Source organism: Eumetopias jubatus, unplaced genomic scaffold (assembly GCF_037043125.1).
Source record: "Eumetopias jubatus isolate StellerSeaLion01/CBP00866 unplaced genomic scaffold, mEumJub1_p1.0 scaffold_12, whole genome shotgun sequence".
NCBI lineage: Eukaryota > Metazoa > Chordata > Mammalia > Carnivora > Otariidae > Eumetopias > Eumetopias jubatus.
In genome coordinates, this window is record NW_028274818.1 from 96475125 (window position 1) to 96499035 (window position 23911).

Genomic DNA, 23911 nt, shown 5'->3' on the forward strand with positions numbered 1-23911 from the left:
TTCCTGACTTGTTAAATTTAGCCATTCTGACTAATTCGAGACCATTTTAATAGTGTCTGGCTTCTTTCAGTTAGCATAATTGTTTTCAAGATTCATTCATGTAATTGCTTGAATCAGAACCTCATCCTTTGTTTTTCTAGCTGAATAATACTCCATTGTATGGATACACTACATTTTGTTTATCCGTTCTTCAGCTGATGGACCTTAGGTTGTTCCTGCTTTTCGGCTCTTACAAATAACAAGCTGTGAATATTCCTGTTCAAGTTTTAGTGTGAACCCATGTTTCTAATTCTTTCAGGTGTATCTGCCTACGATTGGAATTATTAGGTCTTATGGTAATTGTATGTTTAACTTTTTGAGGAACCGCTGGACTGAAGCACAAAAGTTTTTCATTTTGATAAATTTCAACTTTTTTTTTCATTTGTTGCTTGTGCTTTTGAAAGAGTTTCATTTCTTAGCTCTTACATACAGATCTTTGATCAATTTTGACTTAATTTTCATGTGCAGTATGAAGTAGGGTTTCCACTTCATACATTGCATGTGAATATCCAGCTGTCTCAGGACTGTTTGTCGAGAGACTATTTTTCCTCCACTGAATGGACTTGACGTGCTTGTCAGATCTGTTGTCTATGTGTGGGTTCACTTCTAGACTCAGTTCTGTCCCATTGATCCATATGTCTGTTCTTATGCCAATATCACACAATCTTGATTATTATAGCATTGAGTAAGTCTTGAAATCAGGAAGTGTGAGTCTCCCAGATTTGTTCTTTTTCAAAGTTATTTTGGCTGTTTGGGTCCATATGCATTTCTCTATGCATCTTGAAAATCAGCTCCCCCCACCCCCGAAAAATGGGCAGCTGGAATTTTGATAGGAATTTTTAATTTTTTATTGAGATGAAATTCAAATAACATAAAGCTAAACATTTTAAAGTAAAGAATTCACTGACACATTCATGATGTTATTCAATTACTACCTCTACCTAGTTCCTAAACATTTTCATCATTCCAAAATAAAGTCTTGTATCCAGTAAGTAGTTACTCTCCATCCTCCTTACCCAGTTGCTAAATCCCACTTATTCATGCTGCATAATAATTTAATATGCTATTGGATTTGGTGTGATAGCATTTCATTGAGGATTTCTGCATTTATGTTCATAAGCGATACTGGATATTTTTCTTGTTATATCTTTGGCTCAAAGGTAATGTGGCCTCAGAGGAATTCAAAAGTATTCCCTTTTCTCCTGTTAATGGGAAGAGTTTGAGAATTATTTTTGGAAATGTTTGGCAGAATTCACCAGTGAAGCCATCTGTTTCTGGACTTTTTTTGGTTGGGAGTTTTTTGATTACTGGCTTACTCTCTTTACTTGTTATAGATCTGTTCAGATTTTCTATTTCTCTGTGAGTCATTTTTGGCAATTTGTGTGTTTCTAGGAATTTGTCCATTTAATTTAGGTTATATCTAATTTGTTGGCATACAGTTGTTCACAGTATTCTCTTATACCCCTTTTTATTTCTGCAAGCTTGGCAGTATTGTCTCCATTTTCATTTCTGATTCTAGTTGTGTCTTCTCTCTTTTTTAGTATAGTTACAGGTTTGTCAGTTGTGTTGATATTTTCATAGGACCAACTTGGGGTTTCTTTCTTCTCCATTGTTTCTCCATTCTCTCTTTTACTTCTGTTCTCATCTTTATTATTTCTTTCTTACTTTTTGCTTTTGTTTTATTTTACTCTTTTAGGTACTTGAGGTGTGAACTTAGGTTAATGTTTGAGATTTTTTTTTTTTGTAGGTGTTTACAGCTATTAATTTTTCTCCAAGCACTGCTTTTTCAGTTTTTCATAAGTTTGGTATGTTGTGGTTTTGTTTTTATTTATCTCAAAGTATTTTCCCTTTTCATTTTTCCTCTGACCCATTGGTGTGTAGTGAAAAATTAACTTTACCTAAGATGTATGGCTTTTGCCCTCGGCTACTGGGAGATGATCTCTTGATTCTCGGAATGTCCTACCTGATAGGAGTATCTTTGTTTGCATGGGGGCTTTGGTCACTGGACAGTCTAGAAACATGATTTATGGTGGAGACTTTGGAGCCTTATTGGTTTCATAATTAATTTCATTATTAGTTCCAATCTCCAGAGGAACTGATAACTAAAAGTATGACCTTGAACCTCCAGGAGGGTCTGGAAACCCAAGTTTAGCCATGTGGGCAGTATGTGTTGGAGCTCCAATAAAAGCTCTGGACACCAAAGGCTCATGTGGGATTTCCTCGTTTGGCAATACTCTGATGAGAAATTGGCTGTTAATCTTGTTGATGATCCCCTGTGTGTGCCTGTTGTTTGGTGCATATATGTTTATAATTGTTACAGCTTGATGAGTTAGCCATTTTATCAATATATAAGGACCTTTCTTGTCTCTTGTAACAATCTTTTACTTAAAATCTATTTGGTCTGTTATGAGTATAGCCATCCCAGCTCTCTTTTGGTTACTGTTTGCATGGAATGTAATTTTTTTTTTAAAGATTTTATTTATTTATTCATGAGAGACAGAGGGAGAGAGAGAGAGAGAGAAGCAGTGGGAGAAGCAGTCTCCCAAGGAGCAGGGAGCCCGATGCGGCACTCGATCCCAGGACCCTGGGATCATGACCTGAACCGAAGGCAGATGCTTAACCATCTGAACCACCCAGGCACCCCTGGAATGTAATTTTTCTATCCTTTCACTTTCAACCTGTTTGTATCTTTGGATCTAAAGTGAACCTATTTTGTAGACAGCATAGAAGTCTTTAATATTTTTAAGAAAAATCCATTCTGTGTTTTAATGAGTGAATTTAATCAACTTACATTTAAAGTGATTATGATAAAGACTTGTATGATTTTTGTTTTCTATATGTCTTGCACCTTTTGTTTTCATTTCCTCCAGTACTGCCCTTTTTAGTTTGATTGATTTTTTTTTCCCGTGTACCTTTTGATTCCCTCTTCATTTTGCTTTTTCTATGTTTTTTTAAGTTATTTTCTTAATAGTAGAAAAGACATTTAATTTATAATAGTCTATTTTGAATTCCTGCTAGATTAACTTTAAGTACATACAAAAACTGATCCTATGCAGCTCTGGCTTCCTCCTTTATGTTGTTAATTTCACAGATTACATTTTTATACACTGCATGCCCATTTAACATAGATTTCTAATTACTCTTTCGTGTAGATGTCTTTCAAATCACATAGGAAACAAAAAGAGGAGTTACAGACCAAAAATAGAGTAATACTGGCTTTTATATTTATCCTAATGTGGTTACCTTTATTGGAGTTATTTTTTCATTTGGTTTCAAGTTACTGTCTGGTGTCCTTTCCTGTTGTTCTGAAGGACTCCCTTTACCATTTCTCCTAGGGCAGTCTGCTTACAGTGAACTCCCTCAGCTTTTCTTCATCTGGGAATGGCTTAGTTTCTCCTTTATTTTTTAAAGGATAGTTTTGCCAGGTATAATATTCCTGCTTGACAGTTTTTTTTCCCTCTCCTTTGTTTAAATGTCATCCCATTGCCTCCTGACTATAGTGGTTGGTGATGAGAAATAGGAGAAATTAGTTCTGAATCTTATCAAGGATCCCTCATAGGTGATAAGTCACTTCTGTTTTGCTGCTTTCAAGATTCTCTCTGTCTTTTGATTATGTGTCTTAGTATGGGTCTCTGAGTTTATCCTTTTTGGAGTTTGTTGAGCTTCTTGGATGTGTAGATTTATGTTTTTTATCAAATTTTTGAAGTTTTTGGCTATTCTTTTTTCAAATATTCTTTTTGCCATTTTTTTCTTTTTTCTCCTGAGACTTTTGTAGTGTGTATATTAGTACACTTCATGGTGTTTTATGGATCTTTAAGAAGAAATGTAAATAATAAACCTACAACCCTTCTCTTCCTTTTGGGGAAGTAAACATTCTTAGTAGCTTGATGTGTTTCCTTTAATGATTTCCTGTTGGGTCAGATTTTCTTCACTGAGTCTTAGAACCTTGTCTTCACCCTCTTTCTGTGATCTGCATTTTCAGTTGTTCATTCAGGTTGAAATTGGTTGGTTACTTAATTTATTTTGAGAGTAATTCTATAACAGTTTTCTTGCTTATCTTTGAATGTAAAGAATGTTTCATTTGGTTGCATCATGAGTTGTAATTTGAATTTACTTTCTTTGTTTATTTGACTTATCAGATTGACACATTCTGTTTTGTCTCTCACAAATAGTATAAAAGTTAGTTTAAAGCCATTTCAATAATAGGTATGGTTTCTAAGGAGTTTGATAGATTGCCCAGTTTCTAGTAGAGGTATTAAATGTTCCTTTGTTTTTAGAAACAATAGTCATCCATGAGGAATTGTTTTAATTTTGAGGGTTTTTGTTTGTTTTTGCTTTAAGTCATTCAGTTCAGAACTAACTCTTTGACAAACATGCAATCTGGTCAACATTCACTTTGGTTTTGTGAATTGAGGAGTTAGTGCAAAGGGCCACAGTGGTGGAATCTGACCTCTGCTGGTTTCCCAGCTCCTCTGCTCTTTTGGTATTACTACTGTTGCTAATTTTTTCTGACTCTGGTTTTGTTCACTTACCAGAATAGAATATAAGTTATACAACAGACAGCACTTTGCTTTGTTCATTGTTGTATCTCCAGCACCTAGAATTATGCCTGGCATAGAGAGGGACCCAGGGACTAGTGGTTGATGCCTGTGTAAACAAACGTATCTGTGGAGCAGCTGGTGGTGGTGGTGATGGTAGCTGAAATTTATTCCTACCTTTCTTTGTGCCAGACCATGGTCTAAGTCCTTTGTTTTAGTGCTTTTAAGTTTCCAGTAACACTACAGGATGCTGACACTCTTGCTGTCCCATTTTGCAGAGGCACGGGGGGTGGGGCAGGGGGCGCAGGGCATGCCTGAACTCACACAGTTGATTCCAGAACCATAGCTTAATTGTTACTCTGTGGTTCTTTTATCATCTGATACTTTTCCCTCCTTTCTGCAGTCCTTCCTGACTACTCAGGCCGGTTCTACTCTGTACTTAATCCTTTTCTCCCTCAGTTCCCTTTGATAAGCATTTAACATTTACCTTTGGTATTTTGACCTCAGTTTTCAGTCCAGGTATTTTCAGTTCATGTATTGCTTCCCTCTAAGAACAGTGTAAGTTAAAACACAAATTTAAAACCTGTCACAAAGATCTGGTTTAAATTTTAGAGGTGAACAGATATCTAGGCCTCTTGCTAGAGACCAGCCACACTTGATGTGCTATTACTTTCACATATGGCCCCTATATTACTGTGTTTGTGTGCACCACTGGGGCAGGTCGGGGGGATTTAACAGAAAATACGTGAAATTATAACATGCCAACTTCTTGACATTTTTGACAAATCACATTGTGGCATTTTACAAATAACATTGAACACTAAACAGCAAGTAGCTAAACTGTTTTCCTGAATTAAATACCTTCATCCTCATTTTTGTATTCTGTGGTATCACACTATACCTGTTCCTACCAGATAACATGCCACATTCAGAAAATTCTGCAGTAATAACCATTCCAGAGGCTATGCAAATTAAAAGTACTAAATCCCCAAACTGAAAAAAAAACAAGTTTGATTCAAATTAAATGAATACCATCTAGTTTACACTTTTTTCTTTTTTTTAACAAAAAGAAGGATAAAATAACAGTGTTAAGTGTTTCCTTTGCAAAGGAAATTCCAGCTTTCACCTTTCAAGCAACATCTGCACCCAGTTTTTGTTTTAATCTAATCTAGTCTAACACCCTTTTGTTCTTCTAGAGACCTTAGGAACTGCTTTAACTAATTTTAAACAGACTTTAAATAAAGTCTCTGAAATGATTCCATTGAGCAAGCTCCCCACAGACACAGCAAAACCCAGAATGTGAAGTTGATAATTTGAAATAAACTAATCTAATCAAGTCCAATAATAGTCCTTTTCCAGTAACCCCATAATGCTTCTCTTTGTCTACAGCGATTTGATTATAAGTATGGCATAGATAAAAAGGTATGAAAATTAGTTATTTCTGCTGATCAAAAGATACGAAGAACGTGAAAAGGAAAGCCATAAAGTGTGTGGAAATATTTCCAAGACATTTATAATAGCCCTCTTATAGCCAGAATATAAAAAGAATTTGAAAAAAAAAAATCAGAGGAAAAAGCCTGATAGAGAAATATTTAAAAACACTAGAACAAGTACTTCACAAAAGCCAACATCCAAATGGCCAGAAACATAATCAGCTTCTTTAGTAATCAGGCAAATACAAAATAAAACAATGCAAGGGTGGCAGAATTTGAAGACTCACACCACCAAGTGTTGTGAAGAAGAAAAGCTGGAACTCCGACACACTGCAGGTGAAAGGATGGTGGAATGACTTTGGGAGCTGGGCTGACAGTATCTGCTAGCATTGCGTGAATACACTTCCGGTGACCCGGCATTTCTGCTCTGAGGTGCATCCAAGAAAAATATGTGCTCTCGTGCATCTCAAGAGCGAAGTATAATAATGCTGCTGGCAACGTTATTTTGTAAGAGACCCAAACGGAAAAAACAGACAACTTGCACTAGTAGTATATTCATATAATGGAGCACTAAATGGGAATGAAAATGTCTGTACAGCTAGGTCCAACAGTATGGATAATCTCACAAACATCAAATTCCGCGAAAGAAGCCAGACCTAAAAGAATATATGTCATAATAGCATTTCATACAGTTTCCTAGAACAGGCAGAATTAAACTCCAGGGTCATAAAAGTGTAACAGCATTTTTTTATGTAACGGCTAAGGAGTGGAAGTAATCCAAATGTCTATCAGTGGGGGAACGGTTGAATAAATTGTGGTATATTCAAATAATGGAATACTGGATGACAAAGAAAATGAGAAAATGTCAACATCCAGTGACATGGATGCATTTTATATAAATATGTTGAATGACAGAAGCAAGACACAAAAGAACAATGGTTTCATTTATGTAGCTTTCAAACAGGCAAAAATCTAAAACTGTAATGTGAACATCAGGATATTAGGTGTCTTTGGGACAAAGGGAACGGATGGTGGCTGAGCGACAGGTATTTTCTTTATATTAACCCCTTTAGCTACACATACATGTTTTATATACATTTCTCTTTGTATGTTTCATTTCACAATTTTAACAGGTTAGGGTTAGGGTTAGAGAGAGCCATACTGTTTGGGTTCATATCCCAGGCTTGCTGTTTTCCAGCTGTGTAACTTTGGGAAATTTATTCAACAGCTCTAGGCCTCAATTTCATAACTGTAATGTGAAGATAATAATCAAACCTATTTTGTAAGATTTGTTGTAAAGATTGGACAAATATTGGAATCTTTGCTATGATATTAAGCACTTAAAAGCACAGCGTGTGGTAAGTGCTAAGTGATTGCTAACTCCTGCTATTGTTACTGTTGGTATCATGGCCAGTTTATTTGTTCAAAGGAATTTTAAACGCCTACTGGAGTTAACATTCTGTTTATAAATCTATCATGGCTCTCCATGTAGGTGAGTTTTTGTTTAGGCCTCAGAAAAGTTTATTTTCTTGACTGTCCATGTTATTTCACAAACTAATTACTAGGTATTTTATAAATGTATTTTACAATTGTAGGTAGAATTTTCCTTGCCTTGCATTTCATAATGGTCATTGCTGGCATCTAGTAGCTAATACTGTTTAGGACTTAACTGCTGGCAATCTGGGTTCTAAGTTCTACATGGATTCATGCTTTTTATCCTGTGTAGGACCCCCATTTTACACAGGGTAGAAACTGAGAACATGGGCGCCTGGTTGCTCAGTTGTTAAGCGTCTGCCTTCGGCTCAGGTCATGATCCTGGGGTCCTGGGATCGAGCCCCATGTCGGGCTCTTTGCTCAGCAGGAAGTCTGCTTCTCCCTCTCTCTCTGTGCTCTCTCTCAAGTAATTAAATAAAAATCTTAAAGAAAGAAAGCAAGAAAGAAAGAAAGAAAGAAAAAGAAAGAAAGAAAGAAAGAAAAAAAGAAAGAAAGAAAAAGAAAAACCGAGAACAGAGGGGTAAAGGTAGCCAAGTATGTGGTCTGGGATTCAGTCTGGCCCCAGCACCCATTTTTACTCCACTAATCTATGCCAGGAAAGCTGTATGTTTTTATACTTTTATTTAATAACTGGCCACTTTTCCTTAGCATAATTTTCTAGTTGACTTTCTTGGGTTTCCAAGAAGTCAGTTACATCATTTGCAAGTAATTATTTTTTGTATAGTATCCAATAATTCTTGTTCCCTTGCCTTATTGCTTTGATTTTAACTTTCAGGGGAAGTGTTGATAAAAACAACAGAGTGGACATTCTTCTGTTAGTCTGACTAAATGGGAATGCCTGTATTTTTTAAATGACTGAGAATGACATTGACTATTGACTGGAAAATGTTTTCTTTATGTTAAAGAATGTTTTTTTTTTTTTTAAGATTTTATTTATTTGAGAGAGAGAGAATGAGAGATAGAGAGCGCAAGAGGGAAGAGGGTCAGAGGGAGAAGCAGACTCCCTGCTGAGCAGGGAGCCCGATGTGGGACTCGATCCCGGGACTCCAGGATCATGACCTGAGCCGAAGGCAGTCGCTTAACCAACTGAGCCACCCAGGCACCCGTTAAAGAATGTGTTTTAATTGTTTAGTTACCAAATGGTCTTTGATTTGTTTATTCTATTTTGTTTTAAAATAAGGGATGGCTTTTAAGTTATATCAAATATCTTTGTGTATCTCTGAAGATGACCACATGGATTTTTCTGTGTTGAACCATGTAATGAATCATCTTTGCATTCCTAGAATTTTTTTTTAAGATTTTATTTATTTATTTTAGAGAGAGACCATGAGCCCGGGGAGGGGCAGAGGGAGAGGGGGAGAGAGAATCTCAAGCAGAAACCTCGCTGAGCACAGAGCCCGATGCCAGGCTCCATCCCATGACTCCGAGATCATGACCTAAGCCGAAATCAAGAGTCGGACGCTCAACTGACTAAGCCACACAGGCGCCCCACATTCCTAGAATTTTTAACATAGTGCCGAATCTTACCTGCTAAAATTTCTCTAAGATTTTTGTGTATATAAGTACAAATGAGAGTGGTCTGCCGTTCTCTGCCATTTTTGTTAGGTGAATTCTAGTTATGTAAGAGGAATCCAGAAGATTTGTCTTTTCAGGCGTTATATATATAGTATTTTAAAATAATTTTTGAGAAAATTTTATGGTATGGCTGCCTAATACTATTCATTAGTTTTTTTCATTAAAGATCTCAAGTGTTTCTTCTTTTTCACTAATTACAGAAATCTTCAAACATAGACAAAAGTAGAGAGGTTGATGTCATTTTGGTCATTTCTCACCTCACTTTGTTTTTCTCTCAAGTGTTTTGAACCTTGCTACTTAAAGCATGGATATTGCCTGAGAACTTGCTGCAGATGGATATAATCATTCACACATAAGCACATACATCACATCATCTTTGCCATACACTATTGGTTAGAGGCAAGTCATAGATCCTGCCCCCACTCTTGCTGTAGGTTTTCACCTATTATTAGTAATGTTCTGAGATGTTGAAATAAGCCTTTGAACATTTAAAAATTTGTCTTGGGTCCTGGAAGGGAGTTACAAAGTCAAAGGGCATAAACTTTCTAAAGCCTTTGATGTCTGTGGTCTAATTGCTTTTCAGAAAACCAGTACCTCTTTTGGTTAAAGGGTAAACAGGTGACAACACTGACAGTTCATAAATGTGCCTTTTCTGCCAACAAGATCATTAAATGACGAGAGAGCAGGAAAGAAGACAAGAGTCATTAGAAATTCTTATCATAAACACTTGAGTGATTGGTACCTGAAAACCTGAAGGTTATTTGAATTAATTTTCAACAGTCTTAAACTATTTGGTCAATTTGCTGTTCCTTACTAAATCTAATTCATTGTGTAGTTGTCAGGAGACATTTGGGTGCCTAATATAGTGTTAGAGATTATGAGTGAGAAAAGATATATGCTAGCAGCATCCATGCCCCTAAAAGGCTTATGGGAATCTTACTATATTGTGTACATTTTTTTCATCTTTCTACAAAATATAACTTCAACTTATAAAAGTTCATGCTGAATTTCACCTAAGCTGGGTTCTCATTGAAGAAATTTGAGAATCTTCCTAGGTGTGACTTCCACCAAAATAAAACCAAAGTTGGCTTTTCCTCTGTTTTAGCAACAGCGTACTGTGTACAGACTGACTCTAGTGAAAGCATGGAATGTGGATGAACTCCAGGCCTATGCTGAGCTGGTGTCCCTGGGGAATCCTGACTTCATCGAAGTGAAGGTAAGCTCTTTCTGGCCAGTGTGATCCCATGGTGCTTTGTTGGCCACGGTGAAGTTAGCATCTTTTAAAACTCTACGGGGGGGTCCCAGATGTTTTATTTATTCATTCAGAAATGTTGATCAAGAACCTGGCACTGTTCTAGGCATTGGGGATACTAACAGTAAAGACTAAGCTTTTGCTCTTTAAAGCTTATATTTATAGAGAGGTAGACAGTCAACACAAAATGAATAATTAAAAACTACATTGTAACATTAATATGCCGAGAAATAAAATAGTGTTATAGTGAGGAATTGGTTGGCTTTAAAATAAACTTTTATTGTGGAAAATTTCAAACATAAACAGAAGTAGAGAGACTGGTCTAATGACCCTCTATCCAGTCATCGCCTGGCTTCAAAAGTTATCAACTCCTGACCAGTCTTGTTTCTACTCTACCCCTACCCATTTTCTCTGCCTTACCCTATTATTTTGAAGCAAAGTCCCACATTATATGACTCATCCATAACTGTTTCAGTATATGTCTCTAAAAGATATATCCTCACTTTAAACACTTATTCAGAATACTGTTCTAACAACTGCACAGTATTAACAAGAGTCATTCAAATATCGAAAATAGAAGGTTTTAAACCTGACCAATTATTTCTTCTTAAACAGTCTTCGTGAATCTGGGTCCAAAAAAGGTCATTGATTGAAATTGGATTATTTCTCTCTTAAGTTTCTTTTAGTTTGTTAGTTTCTCTTCAATGTGTTCTCTCTCCTCGGTCCCACCTCCCACACCAATAATTTTTGTTGAAGAAAATGGATCATTTATCCTGGCTAGTTCCCTGTGTCTTTATTTTAGATTTTGCTGATTGCACATTCCTGTGCCCCCTGAATTTCCTATAGATTGGACGTAAGATCAAGAGAAGATTGATCAGGTGTTTGTGTGTGTGTTTGCATTTCAAGATTGGTTGGTGGTATTGTATACTTACAGCAGGAGGCAGTCATGTCTGGTTGTCTCTGGCCTCTTTTTGCCAGTGTTTCTTTGGGATGGATTCCTGTAAATGGATTGATGTGCCAAAGGGCAGATATTGTTTTAGTAGATATTGTGATTGGCTGTTTTAGATTTCATAAGAAAGGCTTTTCTGAGGAGATGACTTTTTTACAACTGATTCCTAAATAGTAAGAAGCAATGCGGTACACAGAGGCTTGGGGTCAGAGCATTCTGGGCGGATGGCACAGGTAGCAGTCAGAGGTCCCATGTGATCTCAGTGGGACAGCTGGAGTTGGCAGAGACACAAGGTGAATCACAGAGGTGGAATGGGGCCAAATTCTGTTAGAACTTTCAAGCAAGAAAAGAACTGGGTTTTATACTAAGTTTAATGGTAAACTTTTTGAATAGTAGGTGTACTGGGCAAAGGTCTTAAGCTGGAGTGTGATGTGGTCCGATTTGTGATTTTAGAAGATCACCCTGCTGCTGTCATGAGCAGGTTACAGAGATTCAGAGTAGGAGTAGGTAGACCAGTTATAACGCAAGAGATGTGGCTTGGGGAAGGTCGTTGGCGATATAGTTGGAGAGGAGTGGGTGCACTGGGGATAAATTTTGGAAGTAGAACCAACAGACCTTGAGATGCAGGGAGTGAAAAAACAAACAGAATCAAGAATAGCACCTGGGTTTTTGGCTCAAGCGATCGTGTGGATGCGGAACAATTTACTGAGGCGGTAAAGACCAGTGGAGGAGGGCGGCAAGTCTGAGGGTCATTTCATGAGTTCTGTGTTGGCCTCAATCATTTGAGAGATCTTTTCAATGTACAGGTCCAGGTCCAAATAAGCCATAGTTTATATAAGCCTGGAGTTCTGGGGATAAGACAGGGCTGGCCATAATAATTTGGAAGTCATCAGCATGCCATGGTGGTTAAAGCTGTGGAGTGTTACGAGGCAGATGGTTTTTTTGGACAACTAAGAATCCACACAGTGAGAAAAAGTGACTGGAAAATTCGCCCAGTCTCCGAAAGCTCCACTCTTCAGTGTACGTGTATGAAGCGGTTGTACTCCGTGTCATTTCAGGGGATATTCAGTTTCACAGCTGTCTTTTAGTAAGTCCTGCTTTCTGTGGTACTGTACTCTGGAGGGCCAGGGAGGTGGGAAGAGATGAAATGTTGGCTGTCTGAGTGTGCAACATTCCATCTCTAGTCAGGTCAAAGATACTCTTTTCTTTTGAAACTGCTCTTAATTTTAAAAAGGCTACTCTTGGCAAGAGCTCTAATGATGCAGAGATGCAAACTGCATCTGCAGTGTATGTGTCAGCTTAAGAAAACCTTGCCAGCATCAGGGATTAATGGTGTTTTAATTTATGATTTAGCTATTAAAGAATGCTGCCTCCAACGATGTTGCAGTAAAACTTCTCTATTATAAAGCAAGTTGGCTGGATCACACGGTCACCTTTTTACTCCCTCCCTCCTTTCCTTCCTTCCTTGTTTACATAAAAGAATCACCCAGTATTATTTTTAAAAGAAAGATGACTACTTCGTAAACAGTGTAATTCTCTGATGGGTATTTTTTAGTTTGACAAACTATTAACGTAACTTCTGTCTGCAGCTGAGATGTTGTAATAACATAGTCTCTCTCAAACTAGAGTTCCATTTTACTATTTTACCCTTGCATCCAACAGATATTTTTCAGCTCTCTCCACGTGCCAGGCCTCATCAAAGCACCAGAGATACAACATTTTATAGGGATATGTTGTTTGGGAAATGGATGGTCTTATTAAACAAGGCAAAGTCTACAGAAGTAAAATGAGTCACTTGGAGAGATCTTATTTAAAAATTCTTAGAGAAATACGTAATCTAATCTCAATTTTAATTTCTTACATAAATGATAAAATATAACCTGGTAAGAGTTGCATGGTAGTGATCAGCTCGTCTCTTGTAGAAGGCCTGAGGGAGAAATGGCCTACATTATCTGAACCTGTGCCATTGAGGACTGGATCACATGGTTTGTTAAATTCAGCCCTTACTTATCCAGCAGGTTAATGAAGTATCTTCCTTTTAAGCTGAAGTAGCAAAAGGGATGTTTGTAGAATATAGTATACTTAGGAAGCAGAACAAGTTCTAGAATATTTATTGGTTATATTTTTAACCATATATATTTGGATATATTGATATAGGAAAAGTATGGAAGGATATAAGACTGTTCACAGTGTTGTATTTAGAAGAAGGACAGGGAAAGGCTTAGTAATTTTATTTTTCACATTTCCATGCTCTGCGAATTATTACAGTGAGCGTCCATTACTTTTGTAATCCCAGTGATTGAAATGAAATCAGTAAAGGAGAAGGCAGGCTTTCCTGTTCAATAGAGTTAAACTGCTTAAGGTCTGAAAAAGCATTTTCATTATTGTTGTTGTCTTATTAATTAAAGTGAAAAATTTTCTAAAATGGAGGAGTTTTAAAAATAGTAATAATAAGCCCTCTCTGAAAAACATTTGGTGAGAGCTAGCAATATGGTAGGCTAAGTAACCTCAGATTCCTCCAAAAACATTTAGAAGTAACTGTGTTAAAATAAACATACTTTTGAGAGTGTAGCCATCTGTCAGGTCTGTAAGGGAGTTCCTTCGGGGCTTGAAAAAGAGAGACCACCCTGGTGGTACTTCGTAGCTCTGGTAGAGATAGGGCTTGGGTTTAAAGCACCAAACACTAGACTCTCTCACTTCCAGTGAAAGCACAAATTAGGGCAAAATTTACCCACTGACATAGAATGGTACTTGGAAGCTTGTCCTTCACCTGTGCTCTTGATTAAAAAAAGAAGTCTCCCAGGGTCTGACCTGCACAAGGGCTTGGCATTAAAATTTTAATAGTACCTCAGGGTCACATAAATGCCCTGGAGATGTGAGATTGATAATACAAATTGACCCTAGGCTAGTGATAGGCCTGGGGCTCCCTGCAGAAGCAAACACATTACTTGTTCATGTCTTTTGTCTTTTCCAGGTGTGTGTGAGCGTGCGTGCACGCACAGGGATCTCTCCTAGTCTGCACACACTGGAGTCTTGTGGGGAATGGGGAGGAGCACAGCTTTGATGCATTCCTAAAAAGTACTGATGTAGCCTGGGCCAGGTTACTGATCCTCTTTGAGCCTAAATTTCCTCAATGTTAAAATTAGAATAATAGTATCACTTTAATCGGTTTGTTTTGAGAATTCAGTGGGATAATATATGCCTGGATTCAGTAAATGTTTAGATCACTTTCCATTAAGCACATTTATTTAAACTAAATCAATAGAAGCTATTTCTTTATTATATTGGTTCCCTCTTTTCTTTCATTGCTAGTCTTATAAAACATTTTTCTGTTTTATTCCCTGTAAATGAACATATATTTTAGCTTCATTAGACTTAAATAGGCCTTTATTTGCTAGCCCCAGAATCTTAGTGATCATTATTTGCTTGCTTGTTTGTGAAAATGTGTTTCATGTTATAAACGTCTGCTGTATTGAGAAACTTTCATAGCACAATCCATTTGTAAATGAAATACTGTCTTTATATTCTCTCCCTGCATTGCACCTTGAGAATAGTAAGTGCTCGGTAATAATTTGTTGTCAGATGATTTAAACCTCCTTTACGATTTTGGCACCGTAACTGCCTGCAGAGCTCAGTCCTTGCAGAGTGCATTTTGTAAAACAAATGTCTTAGCCTGACCTCACTCCCTTTCTTTGCACAAAGGTAAAGAATATTGCCAGTTATTCACATAGTGGTCCCCAGCTTGCTTAATAACTGATCATTAAAGAGCAGAAAAATCCTGAATAATGTGAATGAAATTTTATGTTAGATCAGAAGAGGGTTCTGGAGTTTAATGACATACAAAAGAATATGTGACTTGATCTTCAGGTCATTCAGCATAGATTGGTTGGGGGTACAGAGAAGAACACGGGCAGCCCTTCCCTCTATAAGCTCAGTATTTAGAAAGAATTATACCAGTTATCTGGTAAAAGCTATGTACAGGATTATGATGAGATTGGGATTAGATTGAAGAGGAGTTCCTGAACAGAGATCAAAGACATGGTGGAAAATTTAGCCAGGTAAAAACTGGTCGCTGAGTGGGACAGTTTAGTAGGAAGGGCTCGTGCCATGCTGAGAAGCTTGGGCTGTTTTTTTTTTTGTGGGAAGAGTTATTCAAACATTTTTAGGATAGAGTGTCATGTTTTGGGTATATTGTGCAAAAAGTCATGAAGACAACATTTCTCATCAGACTATAGAAGACAAAAACAATATCAGGAGTCTTTTGACACCCAGTCAGTTTAATTAAAATTAAAAACAGACTGACAAAATACTGCTCTTCCTACAGACCTTGAATAGCCTCAGGTAAACTGTCCAAGCAGCCAGTGAAAGACCTTATGGCCTCCATGTCCTAGAACAGAGCGATCCATCTGAAAGGCACCAATGTAATGGTGTGGGTTATGCTGTTCACTACAAACCCAGAGATGCAGTTTGTCTGTTCTTCAGGAACTTTCTTTGGGTCTGCTTGTCATTCCGCAACCTATAGATTCTGAAGTGAGTGCTTTTCAGTTGCCACATTGTACCCATCTGTTTTCTTGAGTCCATTCTTTTTTCAAAATCGTGAGGGGAAAACTTGGTGGTGGTGATAGAGGGGGTGGGGGCAGGGTGGTGGTAGGATGAGAAGGTAGCAGATAGCTGTGATACAGAAAATGAAGCCTTTTTAGACAATTTAGGTAGTGTGATCAGGAACAAAGTCAGGGCAAGTCATCGGTTAGGATGTGTAGGAGTGTAGGATGGAGTGAAGTAGCCAGAGAAGAGAAGGGAGCCCCAGAGGAGGGGGCATTAGGAGCCTGACTGAGGGAGGGCTCGGGCTTCCCAAAGGTGACTCTCCGTAGACTAATTCACTGAGACCGATTTCTGCCCATAGCACTTCTGTCACAGAGAACACTGGGGCTCTGTGGTTGGCCCAGAAAGTTGCTCACACTGCCTACCCCAGAGGATTTGGTCTGGCTAAAATGAGAACTTCTATGTAAAAGAATTTGGCTAAGCATGAAGCATTATGTGAACGAATGGGAAAGTGTCACATGAAGGCATAATAATACAGCTGTGGCATTCGTTCTCTCATTGCCTTTCCAAAGCAAGTCTGTGCTTAAGGTCTCATGATTTATTATTGCTGAATAGGAAATACTAAAATATTTTCCAAAGCCCTTGTCATAAATGTAAGTTCTCATCTCAAACGTCTGTTTCAAGGAACTTTTTAAATATGAACAGTAAATTCCTTTGTATTAGCTGCTGTGTACATGCTTGTTCATATAATTCACATATCATAAACAGCATTTAAATTGAAATAAAGTTCATTTTTATGACTAATTTGACCTACCAGTAAATCATTTTTGTGTTTTGTATACATTTGGGGGAAATTTAGCACAATTTTTCAGCCATACCTAAAGATTTTTAAAACTGTTATATTATTTGCTTTTTTAAATTCACCTAATTCTCAAGCTCAGTTTAATGAATTCTGTAAATCATCGGGCTGATAGAGAAGATGCTCTTGTTTATTACAACTAAGCTGGGTCACTTCTAATTTATGTTCAGCAAAGGTCATCTTGGTTTAGCATACCAGTAATCTTTTTGAACAGCCATCTGGAGCTGAGCATTTTGCAGAGCTCATCTGAGTCTTCGGCCAACTCCCAGCTCCACCATCTGCAGGGTCACGGTCACTCTACAGTGCTCATCTGTGGGTTTTTCATAAAGTGGCACCCTACCCCCTCCAATCTGTGTGTGTGTGTGTGTGTGTGTGTGTGTGTGCGCGCGTGTGCGTGCGCGCGCACTTGCGTGCATATGCGTCCACATCCATGTATGTGTGAGAGAGAGTGTGAGTGGATGTCTTAATATTTCAGTTATTCCCTCCTTAGTAGTAGCATATCTAGAATATTCAAAACACTTGTCAAGAAAGTTTGATCCTTGAGTATTTAAAGAGCCTACAAAGTTAAGATATTCCTTATTATTGGTAAATGCATCATTATGTAACTTACCAAAAAGAGAACTTAATTATGAAACTTTGGGGTCCTATATGCCTGAGCCGTCAGGGAGAGTTCAAAAGACTTAGAAGCTTCAAGACTTGGAAGTTTCAGGAGACACATGCTTATACATGTAAGTGTGTGAGAGGGATGTATTTATAGCCACAAATGTATTTCCTGTTTGGCGTGAATCTGTGTTTATACGTATCCATTTAGAAAATGCATTACCAAGTGATCTCCTTAAAGAATAATTTCAAAGGGATTCCTAGCTGGCCCTTTACAGGAAAACCTTACCCATCTTATCAAACCTCAGCTGTACTGGAAAATGGGAGCTCATTTATTTTCCCAGTGAATAAGTTGTTCACTGAATTTTTGTGGGTGTCAACCATGCCTCCATTATTGGTCCAGGAGATTATAATTCCTTGAGAATTAATCTATTATAGTGCACAAAGGAATCTGAATGAAAAGATATGTTATTGGTTCAAATACAGTGCTCTGCCCTAGCATAGATTGTGACCGCATGAAGCAAGGGTACCTGAGCACTGCAGTCGCAGGGTGGGGATGGCATCGGCCTGGGAGCTCCTGCCTACTTGTGTGAGCTCCTAAGCAGATTTTATCATCTCTAATGCACTGTTACTTTCTTCACCTTTGCATTGGATTGGATTGGATTGGATTGGATTGGGTGGGTTGGGGTTGGGTAGATTGTCTCTAGAAGCCTTTCTGGCTTTGACACTCTTGTTGGATGACATTTAAATAGGTCTGTAATTATCTCTAACTGTTGTAATGCTTCCCCAGGGTGTCACCTACTGTGGGGAGAGTTCAGCAAGCAGTCTCACCATGGCCAATGTGCCTTGGCACGAGGAGGTGATACACTTTGTCTGTGACTTGGTGGATCTGATCCCCGACTATGAAATTGCTTGTGAACATGAACATTCCAACTGCCTCCTGATAGCTCACAAAAGGGTAAGAAGAACTCAACTATGCATTCTTCTATCTGCTCCTTCTCCTCTTTAGTTTCTCCTCCCTTTATTTTCTGCCTTTCCTGAAACAGACTTAAGGAAGCCCTCCGTGGGTGTGTGTAGGTAATGATGTGGAGAACAAAGGCCAAAGAAATACAGAAAAAAATTAAACTTCCTTACAACTTACAGTCCATTGACAAGTACTTGGGACAGGCAGGGTGACCTTCCTCCAGGAACTCAACTGCCTCAGTGTTAATACTTTGCTAAAGGCAAAAGGCAGCCTTAGCTTGACATTAGCCCGACCGCCAGGATCCTGTAAGTCTTCTTTAACATCAAAAATCCCAGGGCGCCTGGGTGGCTCAGTCGTTAGGTGTCTGCCTTCGGCTCAGGTCATGATCCCAGGGTCCTGGGATTGAGCCCCACGTCGGGCTCCCTGCTCAGTGGGAAGCCTGCCTCTCCTTCTCCCACTCCCCCTGCTCGTGTTCCCTCTCTCACTGTCAAATAAGTAAATAAGATCTTTTTTAAAAAAGAAAAAACATAGAAAATCCCTTTGGGAACTTCCTTTTTCTCTCTCCCTCCACCCCAAGATACAAGTTAGTAATCATCCTCCAAACATATGGCTCCCTGATACACAGCTGAAGGGTCTCATGACTAGGGTTTTACTAGACAGTAGTAAATGACATTATCCTAACAGCAGCTAGCCCCTCAAGGTCCTGGAAACCTTGTTTCCAAGTTCCTTAGAGACTTATGCTGTCCCTAACCTCCTCCCAACTTGAAAATACAGAGTCAGTCACTCCTCACAACCCCAGTGTAGCTCTCTTTGCCCACAGGTCCTGTCCCTGTGGTTTAATAAAACCACCCTTTTTGCACCAAAGACACCTTGAGAATCGTTTCTTGCTCTTGGCTCCTGGACCCCAGCATTTCACATCAGATAGGATGACTGTTGTTGAGACTAGATGAAAGCTACTAGACTAAAGTAGCCACAAAGCAAATCTAGGCTACTAGATGCTTTCATCTAGTAGTCCGACAAACCTGTTTGTCTGGTTTTCTGTTCAAGTTCTCCATTAACAAATACTTTGACAAATAAGTGAAATTTAATGTGATAAATGTAATAACAGGCAGAGCTACCAGGTACAAGCCAGCATGAGGAGAGAGTCTGAGATTGACCCTCATTATCTAATGTTTGTTGAGCACCCAAGTTGTGTCGGGCACTATGCTGGGTACTAAGAATACAAAGAGGAGTTAAGCAAATAATCCCTGCCTTCAAGAATGGTCTAACAGAAAAAAAGGGCAACTATCAAAACAAATGCGCCCAAAGTTTTATCAGAGCAATGATGGAAGATTAGAGTAGAGCCCAGAGGGGTGTACTTAGGATGATATGGTACCATCAGGAGAGGCTTCACAGAGGAGTTGCTGTTTGACAGGATGTCCGGTGGCAGCCCAGCTAGGAAGGACACTAAAGCAGAAAACCGTACAAGGAAAGGTCCTTGGAGAAGTGCGGAGTTCTAGCCTGTTGGGAGAACGACAAGGAGTTCGGTATGGCTGGCGGTCAAAAGAATGGTTGAAGGGAAAGGAAGGGGGGTGATGGTCAGTGGCAGGAGCCCTGATGGTATTAAATGGCGTCCTAGTTGTGCCTTTTCCTGTACAGCATGGGCAGGCACTGAAGGGTTTTAAGTAGGGGAGTGACACACGCAGATTTGAGGTTCAGAAGAGTTTCTCTAGCAACATTACAGGGGATGAACTGCAAGACTAAAAGACAGAGAAACCAGTTAAAAACTGTTGTAATAGTCCAACAGTCCGAGGGTGAAGTGATGAGGGTCTGAAACAAAGGGCGCGAAGGGAGAGAGAGCAGAGTGCTAGACTTGGTCAGATATTCAATGCAGGCTATTCTCCTTCCTCCTAGGTGAGTCGTGGGCTGGTGTCACGTCAGTACTGCCAAGTAGATGTCGAAGTTCAGGCTCTCCCCTCAGCAACCTCTGATACCACTCTGACTAGGGAGGAAGGACCACCTTCCTGCTGCTCCCCAGTGACAGTATGGGATGATGTGGGGGTCTCGTTGCCCTTAGGCAGTGGTGGAGGTCTTGGCTCTCTGCTAAGCTTCCTCTGTCCCCACTGCAGCGCGGGTGGGGAGAGGCACCTTGCTAGGGCCAGGTGGAGGTCAACGCTCCTGAGACCACAGAGGGGGGTTGGGATGGCCCGGTCCTCTGCTCCACCTTCTCTGAGAGCTCCCCAGCAGTGAGGAGGGAGGGTACAGGTCAATATGGCTGGGCAAATGTGAGAGTCTAGGATCCCCACTAGGTGCTGACTGACCTGGGATGAGAATCGGGCATTTTTCTCATGGCCTAGGTTGGTTGTTGCTGAAAGGTTTTCTGTCCTGCTAGCTAGGTTGCCCTTTTCCTGGTCCTTTGGCTAAGAAAAGCTGGTTTTTCATGGGGCTCTAAGATCTTTTTTTTACTGTTTGTGCCCTTTGGTATTTCTGGATTGCAGGCTTCAGCCAGGCTTCTGGGCTCCAGCACCCAGTGCAGGATATAAGAGACAAAAATAAAACCCAGGGAATGCACCACTGTTGTTCCTCAGGTCTCGAGATCCCTAGCCAGTCTGCCTTCTTAAATCTACCTTTAAAGTCTTATATTTGTTTTATATATCATATACAGGGATTTTAGCTGTATAGTGGAGAAATAGGAAGAAGTGCATAGCCTCCATCTTGTCCAGAAACAGAAGTCTATGACCACAGTGTTGACATTTATGGTTTTTGGTTTGGTATCTCCTCAGTGAACCTTAATGCCAGTCCACTTGGTACACTGTTGATTAGTAGATTATTTAGCAGATTATTTCCATGTAAATTGATTTTCTGTATTTATGTTAGAAGTGTCACCCAGTATGGTTACAAGGCTGCCCCTGCAATGTTACTGGAAAGATTTTCCTGTAACTTACATGAAAACATCCTTGCCTGATCCTAATCAGAGCCTTTCAGATCCCATTTAATAAGTAGGCCAGCAGTTTACCGATGGATGCCTTTTTGTTCTGTTTTGTTTTGTTTTGTTTTGTTTCGATGGATGCCTTTTTAAGGTTACAAAAAAACAGAGCTATAACCAAAAACCAAACAAAGGAAAGAAATAGAAGAACACAAAACAAAACCTAAAGACTGGAAGAATCCATAAAACAAATCATTTAGTTCATAAATAACAGAGTAGGTATTGACTGTTTAACGACCTCATTGTTTATACTGCCAATTCCAAGCTTATTGTTTCTCTGCCATATTTTTGAAACAGGACATTTCACAATGAACGTAAAAGAAAAACATAGATATTTTATTTGATTCTTAATGGCTTTCACAATCGGGGCCTTTTCGGCCTTCTTCCAGGCCCCCTCTCTGGGCCTTTACAAAGTACCGCCATGTTGCTTTTTTCCTCCTCCTTTGCGCAAGATAACCTCTTCTGCCAGAAATGTACTCACCACCCTGCCACCCCTCTATTCATCTGCTGAATTTCTGCTCCTTAAAACTGTAAAACAAATCTTCTTGGGGGCTACTTTTCTCAGATCTATATGTGCATAGATAAGGCTGCCTTCTTTAAGGAGCTTTGGGTTGTTCCTGGAAGACAAGAATGTCATCCCCAGCACTTGCTAGAGTCCCGGGGACACAGTGGATTCTCCGAGTTTGTTTAGTGAACTGACAGCCTCTTCATGGTCCCTCCTTTCCTTCTTCACTGTCTTGCCTTCAGAAAGCAGAGACATTGTTCCATCGTACTTGCTAATTTTGATATGTATTTCCCTTCTTCCTTATTTGTTCATTCATTCATTCATTCATTCAATTATTCAATAAATATTTATTCTACTGAGTTTGTTATTTTATAGGTCATCAGTGACCCGCTAGTTGTTAAATACAGTTGTTTTCCTATTCACCATTTCCTCTCTCTTTTCCTGCAGCAGGAATCTGATGCCGATCCATGCTTTTTGAAAGTCTCCCCTGTCTACTGTACTGTACTTTTCGGATTCTAGTAAAGTTGGCTAGCAGAAATAATAACATTGCCATAAAGTGCAGCACTGAATATCCTTCCATTGTGGTCTTTCCTTCTTTATCCATTTCAAAAATTTTAAATTCTCTGATCTAGGATACCATGTAGCCCAAAGTGTAAGGTGAATTCTTTAAAAGAAAAAAAAATTCTAGAGATTTCAAGCGTTGGTTGAATATTTACGTTTAGATGACCTCTAAAGATTCTGCATTAAATTAGTAAGATTTTCACAACATGGAATAGCCCCTGGAGAATCCATTATAATCTGTATTACCCTGTCCATTCCCAGAATACTCCGTGGTCATTTTTTGCATCATTTACAGTGATCTTGTTATTGCCATATGTTATATCACATGCAAAGCATTTCTTAATCGTTAGTGGCATATTTTTTTAATGGATGATTTTTTTTTACAACAGTGTTGTCATTTAGAGGTGGTGTTTAGACTCTAGAAAAGGAGTTTCTGCTCTGGATAAGACGCAGTTTCTTTAGTGGGTGGGAGTGGGGCGTTCAATGAGCTTCTTCGACTTTGGACAAAAGAAAGATGAAACAGACTCGAGGTAAGTAAGTCAGCGTGTTTTAGTTCCAGGGTTGAGCTGGAGGGACGAAGAGGCAAGTACAGATGCCCGCAGGAGACTGTCTCCGGGGGAGGGAGGGCCGGCCTGTGTGCTCTGGACGGGGGGCCGGCGTAAGGAGATACCGTCACTCTTCTGCTCCTGTGTTTTCCATTAGCAGCTCAGATGTAACCTTCGACCTGTCAGTCCGCAGGCTCATAAGACCATGATGAATACAATGTACTTAGAGAATTTTAGTTTAGAAACACTGAAGTCCTTCCTCTCTGCATGTTGGTGATATCCTATTCAAGTGGATCACTGCCAGTGGAAACCAAGTAGTGGGTGATACGTACGGCTTGCACATCCACAAAGCATTGTTTTCAAACTTAATTGCTTACTTAAAAAAATAAGTTTTATGTCTTAGTACATACAGTTTGGGATTTATAGAAAAATTGAGAAGATAGTACAAAGAATTTCTCTATACTCTAGATCTGCCTTGTTATTAACATCTTACATTGGTGTAGTACCTGTGTTACAGCTAATGAACCAGTATTGCTGCGTTTTTAGCCAAAGCCCATAGTTTAGATTTTCTTAGGTTTTACCTAATGTCCTTTTTCTGTTCTGTTCCATCCAGGAGGACACATTATATTTAATTGTCATGTCCTTTAGGCGCCTCTTGGCTACGGCAGTTTTTTAGACTTTCCTTGTTTTTGATAACTTTGACAGCTTTGAGGAGTACTCATGGAGTATTTTATAGCCTGCACCACTACTGAAATGTATCCAGTGTTTTTCTCCTAAGACTTGGGTTGTGGGTTTTTAGGAGGAAGACCACAGAGGTAAAGTGCCATTTTCATCATATTGTATCAGGGATGCATACTGCCAACATGATTTACAACTAGTGATGTTGACCTTGGTCAGCAAATTGAGGTAGTGTTTCTCAGGTGTCTCCACTGTAAAATTACTCTTCCCCTCCCCTTTCTGTACATTTATTCTTTGGAAAGATGTCACTGTCTCCAGCCCGTTTGTAAGGAGTGAGAGTTATGTTCCACATCCTTGAGGGTGAAATATATACATCAATAGGTTTATCTCTTTTCCCCAGTTCTTAATTTAT

At 39.1% G+C, this 23911-nt stretch overlaps 1 protein-coding gene across 3 annotated transcripts in view; it reads left to right on the forward strand.

Annotated features, from left to right (window-relative positions):
* LOC114214540 (S-adenosyl-L-methionine-dependent tRNA 4-demethylwyosine synthase TYW1) overlaps nt 1–23911 on the forward strand; it is a 213628-nt gene that overhangs the window by 171794 nt on the left and 17923 nt on the right. For all 3 annotated transcript variants that reach the window (XR_003610443.2, XR_003610445.2, XM_028110270.2), the window contains exons 14-15: nt 10185–10295; nt 18072–18239. Coding sequence is in view for 1 of the 3 variants with exons in the window: in XM_028110270.2 (XP_027966071.1) it covers nt 10185–10295; nt 18072–18239 (279 nt within the window). In the remaining 2 variants the exon portion in view is untranslated. The remainder of the gene's footprint in view (nt 1–10184; nt 10296–18071; nt 18240–23911) is intronic.